Genomic DNA, 7,219 nt, shown 5'->3' on the forward strand with positions numbered 1-7,219 from the left:
AAGTTAAATGCTGAGTATGATTTTGTGACCAGGCTGTTTTTTTCTGCTCGAACGCACCATGAAACCAGCAACAGTGTGGAGGAACACTGGACACCCCGCTGGTGCCACTGGGGAGCCAGGGAGGGGGCAGGGAGGGGGCAGGGGCCAGTTTCTGCTAAACTAACGTTTAACAGAAGCTCCGCCTCCCGCTCCGCGCGCTCCAGGCTCTCAACATGAGAAATCACACGCACATGTCGCCTCGCTCTAGTCTGTTTCCGAGGTTCAGCGTGTCCCTGAACGCACCGTCCTGTGTGAGTGAGTGGGCGGAGCTTCACTGTCCTCCTCGGAGCCGGTTGGTCGGCCGTCACGCCGCTCTGCCGCTGCCGGCCAATGGTTGCCGTGGAAACCGTCCCGCCGTGGCCGTTAGTGAGGCCGCGGTGACGTCAGAGTAGTCAACGGCAGGAAGTGGTGACGTTAAGGACGCAGAGTGCGTAACAGCAGGAGGCGGTACGTCATCATGGAGTTTACTCATCTGTACTAATACTACAAAGTAAAAGCACTTATACTACAAAATAAAAGCACTAATACTACAAAATAAAATCACTAATACTACAGAATAAAAGCACTAATACTACAAAATAAAATCACTAATACTACAGAATAAGGTGGGCAAGCAGGTGAACAGTAAATAATTTAATACAAAGTCAGATCAGACTACACCAGACTAAACCACTCCAGTCCAACTCAGATGACCCTGTACAGGTGGATCTGTCTCAGAGCGTCGGAGTCGCTGTCTCTGTCCAGGTAAACATCGTAGTCCACAGGAAGCTCTTCCACCCAGCTGGGCTGCAGCGCCTCCTGCTGGACACAGGAGCAGGTTGGTTACTAGCATGAAGCTAGTCAGACTAGATCAATTCAATTCAATTCAATTCAATTTATTTTGTATAGCCCAATATCACAACAGTGCTTTACAAAGTTCACTGAAATAAACAAGAAGTGTAAGCGAACAAACAATCTAATAAAGAGTCCAGCAGTCGATGAGGCCAATGGATCAGTCCGGTGGATCAGTCCGAGGCATCACCTGCCCTTTATGACCCTCCTTCTTCGGGAAGGAAAAACTCAAAAACCCAGTGGGAAAAGAGAAACCTCCGGGAGCACCACAGTGAAGGAGAGATCCAGCTCCCAAGGACGGACAGGCTGGAGCCTTGGACTAGTCTCATCAGGTTAGTGTTAGTTAGGTTAGTGTGGTCTAATTAATCCTGTCTGCTGCATAAACATTCAGACTATACAGGTAGGTGTTTTTATTATTTTGTCCACCCCACTGACATTAAGGAAGGTATGAATAAGAGACACAGCACAGACTACATCCTCCAGAAGGTCCGTCCACATGAGTCTGCACCTCTGGCACAGCTTCAGCACTAACTGAACATCAGACTGACAACATTTACACTCAAACTGTCCCCAGTTTGTTTTAAAAGCTTTTCAGAGCCTTGAAACGTTTTCATGTCATTTAACTTTATGACATTTGTAGTCAGGATGTGGTTCTTTAACCTGCAAATATTAAAACAGTATTTAGAACTGAACCACAACCAGACTGAGACTCAGCTGGTCTCAGAACCAGAACCAGAACCAGACTGTGCTCATTCACACTAAGTAAAAGCAGCAGCAATAAACTAAATCTAAAAGTGAAATGGTGGCTGTTGACAGAACAGGACTGGACGGTCGTGTGCTCTGATAGTGGACCGGATGGTGGACCGGGTGCTGGGCTGGAGGTAACGTCTGTCATACTGAACCAATCTGAGTGTTCAGGTGGAGCAGCAGCACGATTTATTAAAGAGGCCATCAAGTTAATCAAAAATGATATTTTAGAGTGAGAATCTGATCCGTAGCTGGACAGCCTATTAGATTCAGTGTTCATGTAATCTGACGTGAAGGCTTCAGTCCAACACTCATTGGGTTAAATGTCTGACGTAACATGACCAGAGTAAGAGTTTCTGATATTTCAAGTGATTTTTGTGTTCACATGAAGTTTTAATGATTTCAGCAGTTAAAACTACGTCTGTAGACGTCGGGTGGATCCCACCAGGCTGCTCCCTGTCATGGGACCTCATGGGGTAGTAAAAACAGGTATGTGTGTGTGTGTGTGTGTGTGTGTGTGTGTGTGTGTGTGTGTGTGTGTACCTGCAGGGCGTTCAGACTCTCCTGCAGACTGGGGACTGTGACCAATAGAGAACCTTTTTTCCTGAAGTTTTCCATGATGAACCTCCACGCTCTGAACACACACACAGTATTATTATATTCATTTCTGTTTATTTCTATTTCAGTGTATTGTGTGTGTGTGTGTGTTCTGACCTGACTTGTTCTCTGGGTTCCATGAAGAACTCGAAAACGTTGTTCATGATGAGAACGTCGGCATTCTGCAGCAGAACGTCCTGCAGGCAGACATCAGTGTGGAGAACCTAAAGGACGGACATTAGAGAGCGGTTCTACCGTCAGACTGGTTCTACTGGGTTCTAGTGTCAGACTGGTTCTACTGGGTTCTAGTGGGTTCTATTGTCAGACTGGTTCTGACCGACTGTGTGTGTGTGTGTTACAGTGTGTGTGTGTGTGTGTGTGTATGTGACAGTGTATTACAGTGTGTGACAGTGTATTACAGTGTGTGACAGTGTGTGACAGTGTATTACAGTGTGTGACAGTGTATTACAGTGTGTGACAGTGTGTGACAGTGTGTGACAGTATGTGACAGTGTATTACAGTGTGTGACAGTGTGTGACAGTGTATTACAGTGTGTGACAGTGTGTGACAGTGTATTACAGTGTGTGACAGTGTGTGACAGTGTATTACAGTGTGTGACAGTGTATTACAGTGTGTGACAGTGTGTGACAGTGTATTACAGTGTGTGACAGTGTGTGACAGTGTGTGACAGTATGTGACAGTGTGTGACAGTGTGTGACAGTGTGTGACAGTGTGTGACACTCTCTTTATTCCCAAGAAGGCGCCGAGGACGGCTGCCTTGTCTCGAGCTCCCACTCAACTCTGCTCTTTTTTTCTGTTTTTTGCTATTTATTTTGTTCAATCAATCAATTCAATCAATTCACTGCCCTATTTTGCACCTCTATTCATCTATTATCTATTTAGCTGTACATTTTATTCTATTTTCTTTATTATTTTTTTAGTTGTATATACAGTGGGGCAAGTATTTAGTCAGCCACCAATTGTGCAAGTTCTCCCACTTAAAAAGATGAGAGAGGCCTGTAATTTTCATCATAGGTACACTTCAACTATGAGAGACAGAATGGGGGGAAAGAATCCAGGAAATCACATTGTAGGATTTTTAATGAATTATTTGGTAAATTCCTCGGTAAAATAAGTATTTGGTCACCTACAAACAAGCAAGATTTCTGGCTCTCACAGATCTGTAACTTCTTTAAGAGGCTCCTCTGTCCTCCACTCGTTACCTGTATTAATGGCACCTGTTTGAACTGGTTATCAGTATAAAAGACACCTGTCCACAACCTCAAACAGTCACACTCCAAACTCCACTATGGCCAAGACCAAAGAGCTGTCAAAGGACACCAGAAACAAAATTGTAGACCTGCACCAGGCTGGGAAGACTGAATCTGCAATAGGTAAGCAGCTTGGTGTGAAGAAATCAACTGTGGGAGCAATTATTAGAAAATGGAAGACATACAAGACCACTGATAATCTCCCTCGATCTGGGGCTCCACGCAAGATCTCACCCTGTGGGGTCAAAATGATCACAAGAACGGTGAGCAAAAATCCCAGAACCACACGGGGGGACCTAGTGAATGACCTGCAGAGAGCTGGGACCAAAGTAACAAAGGCTACCATCAGTAACACACTACGCCGCCAGGGACTCAAATCCTGCAGTGCCAGACGTGTCCCCCTGCTTAAGCCAGTACATGTCCAGGCCCGTCTGAAGTTTGCTAGAGAGCATTTGGATGATCCAGAAGAGGATTTGGAGAATGTCATATGGTCAGATGAAACCAAAATAGAACTTTTTGGTAAAAACTCAACTTGTCGTGTTTGGAGGAGAAAGAATGCTGAGTTGCATCCAAAGAACACCATACCTACTGTGAAGCATGGGGGTGGAAACATCATGCTTTGGGGCTGTTTTTCTGCAAAGGGACCAGGACGACTGATCCGTGTAAAGGAAAAGAATGAATGGGGCCATGTATCGTGAGATTTCGAGTGAAAACCTCCTTCCATCAGCAAGGGCATTGAAGATGAAACATGGCTGGGTCTTTCAGCATGACAATGATCCCAAACACACCGCCTGGGCAACGAAGGAGTGGCTTCGTAAGAAGCATTTCAAGGTCCTGGAGTGGCCTAGCCAGTCTCCAGATCTCAACCCCATAGAAAATCTTTGGAGGGAGTTGAAAGTCCGTGTTGCCCGGCGACAGCCCCAAAACATCACTGCTCTAGAGGAGATCTGCATGGAGGAATGGGCCAAAATACCAGCAACAGTGTGTGAAAACATTGTGAAGACTTACAGAAAACCTTTGACCTCTGTCATTGCCAACAAAAGGTATATAACAAAGTATTGAGATGAACTTTTGTTATTGACCAAATACTTATTTTCCACCATAATTTGCAAATAAATTCTTTAAAAATCAGACAATGTGATTTTCTGGATTTGTTTTTTCTCATTCTGTCTCTCATAGTTGAAGTGTACCTATGATGAAAATTACAGGCCTCTCTCATCTTTTTAAGTGGGAGAACTTGCACAATTGGTGGCTGACTAAATACTTTTTTGCCCCACTGTACCTTATTTATATTACTTACTTACTTGCTGGTGTGTTTTTCTTTGATACTGTTAGCAGTGTTACCGGGAACCAGAGACACAAGAATTTCACTGCCAGTGACTGCTTCATGTAACTGCTGAGCATGTGACAATAAAGTCTTTGATTGATTGACAGTGTATCACAGTGTGTGACAGTGTATCACAGTGTATCACAAGTGTGTGACAGTGTATCACAGTGTGTGACAGTGTATCACAGTGACAGTGTGTGACAGTGTATCAGTGTATCACAGTGTGTGACAGTGTGTGACAGTGTATCACAGTGTGTGACAGTGTATCACAGTGTGTGACAGTGTATCACAGTGTATCACAGTGTGTGACAGTGTGTGACAGTGTATCACAGTGTATCACAGTGTGTGACAGTGTATCACAGTGTGTGACAGTGTGTGACAGTGTATCACAGTGTGTGACAGTGTGTGACAGTGTATCACAGTGTGTGACAGTGTATCACAGTGTGTGACAGTGTATCACAGTGTATCACAGTGTGTGACAGTGTATCACAGTGTATCACAGTGTATCACAGTGTGTGACAGTGTGTGACAGTGTATCACAGTGTATCACAGTGTGTGACAGTGTATCACAGTGTGTGACAGTGTATCACAGTGTGTGACAGTGTATCACAGTGTATCACAGTGTATCACAGTGTGTGACAGTGTGACAGTGTGTGTTACCTGGATTCTGTCCGTCAGTTTGTATTTTTGCAGGATTTCGTTTTGCAGTTTGACAAATTCTTCACTGATCTCCAAACCAACGAGCTGAGAGGCCGAGCTGAACACATGACCCTGAACACATGGAACACAGAACATTAAACAGAGAACACATGACCCTGAACACAGAACATTAAACAGAGAACAAATGACCCTGAACACATGGAACACAGAGCATTAAACAGAGAACACATGTAACACAGAACATTAAACAGAGAACACATGACCCTGAACACACAGAACACAGAACATTAAACAGAGAACACATGACCCTGAACACACAGAACATAGAACATTAAACAGAGAACTCATTTGATTTACGGTCAAATTGTTTTTCTGTTGTTTTTTTAAACATTCAGACTCTGTTTCTGTCGGGAGGGGCTCTACTGGGTTCTACTGACCCCGTACAGGACGGCTCCCAGTCTGGAACCCACGTCCACCACCATCCGGCTGCTCAGGTCTGGAAGAACGTTCTCAAACAGGAACTGAAGCTCTGAGACGGAGAACGAGTGAGAGATGAAGTCTGCAGGAGAACAACAGGAGAGGAGGAGGAGGAGGAAGAGGTGAGCAGGGAGCTCTGCGTGTAATGCTAAAGGTGATTAAGAAGAGGATGAAGATGTTCCTGACCCAGCGGGGCAGTTCTGTAGGATCCACAGGAGAGACAGTAGGACCGAGTGAAGGTTCCCTCCTCACACAGAGCGTCAACCTCGTCTTCATCATACAGGAAGGCGTCCACGTGGACCGTCGGCCGGGAACACTGCTGCATCTGGAACCACACCACCTTCATCACCACCTTCATCACCACCTTCATCATCACCACCTTCATCATCACCACCTTCATCATCACCACCTTCATCATCACTTTCATCACCACCTTCATCATCACCACCTTCATCACCACCTTCATCACCACCACCTTCATCATCACCACCTTCATCATCACCTTCATCATCACCTTCATCATCACCACCTTCATCACCACCTTCATCATCACCTTCATCATCACCACCTTCACTAACAACAACCAGGTGAGTGTGTCCGACAGGTGAGTGTCACCTTGGTGTGTGTGATCCCCTCAGAGGGGAACATGGCGTCTGGGGGCAGACGTCCTCTCAGCTCCTCTGAGATGTTTCGTAGAATCGACTTCCTGTTGCTCCACAGACCATCGTCCAACTCGTCTGCAGGTGTATTAGTACAGGTGTTAGTACTACTGCTGACTGAGTACTTCTACTGCTGACTGAGTACTTCTACTGCTGACAGAGTACTTCTACTCCTGACTGAGTACTTCTACTCCTGACTGAGTACTTCTACTCCTGACTGAGTACTTCTACTGCTGACAGAGTACTTCTGCTACTGACTGAGTACTTCTACTGCTGACAGAGTACTTCTACTCCTGACTGAGTACTTCTACTGCTGACAGAGTACTTCTACTCCTGACTGAGTACATCTACTGCTGACAGAGTACTTCTACTCCTGACTGAGTACTTCTACTACTGACTGAGTTAACCAGGCTAGTTAACTAGCCTAGCTAGTTAACCAGGTGAGGTTACCTGAGGTTCTGATCCAGTTCAGCAGTCTGGAGACGTCAGACGGCTTCACTTTACTCAGCAGCTGCTTCACTTCTGACTTCGCCTCAACGAAATCCATCTCAGAGTTCACAGTAGTACTGAGCATGCGCAGTACTCTCAGTACTCTCAGTACTCTCAGTACT

The 7,219-nt window shown here is 45.4% G+C and overlaps 1 protein-coding gene across 2 annotated transcripts; it reads right to left on the minus strand.

Moving 5' to 3' along the window:
- Window positions 1–659: 659 nt before the first annotated feature.
- Window positions 660–7,219, minus strand: LOC139212226 (uncharacterized). Of its 2 annotated transcripts, none has more exons than XM_070842720.1 (8): window positions 7,059–7,219; window positions 6,565–6,686; window positions 6,136–6,274; window positions 5,910–6,031; window positions 5,473–5,583; window positions 2,332–2,438; window positions 2,161–2,251; window positions 660–840 (listed from the first exon to the last, which is right to left on the minus strand). In XM_070842720.1, exons 1-8 carry the CDS (start codon window positions 7,180–7,182, stop codon window positions 724–726), a joined length of 933 nt encoding a protein of 310 aa, XP_070698821.1. In that variant the 5' UTR covers window positions 7,183–7,219; the 3' UTR covers window positions 660–723. The 2 variants fall into 2 exon arrangements, with proteins under 2 accessions (XP_070698821.1, XP_070698822.1); XM_070842721.1 differs by having other exon boundaries at window positions 660–837; window positions 7,059–7,218.

Source organism: Pempheris klunzingeri, chromosome 13 (assembly GCF_042242105.1).
Source record: "Pempheris klunzingeri isolate RE-2024b chromosome 13, fPemKlu1.hap1, whole genome shotgun sequence".
NCBI lineage: Eukaryota > Metazoa > Chordata > Actinopteri > Acropomatiformes > Pempheridae > Pempheris > Pempheris klunzingeri.

What these genes read in the sequence shown, in the direction of transcription:
- LOC139212226 (XM_070842720.1), bottom strand. Translation starts at nt 7,182, where the DNA reads ATGCTCAGTACTACTGTGAACTCTGAGATGGATTTCGTTGAGGCGAAG. An exon ending in CTACAGAACTGCCCCGCTGG is followed by an intron (nt 6,032 to 6,135) that starts GTCAGGAACATC and finishes GTTCTCCTGCAG; the next exon opens with ACTTCATCTCTCACTCGTTC. An exon ending in AGAGTCTGAACGCCCTGCAG is followed by an intron (nt 841 to 2,160) that starts GTACACACACAC and finishes TCCTGTGTCCAG; the next exon opens with CAGGAGGCGCTGCAGCCCAG.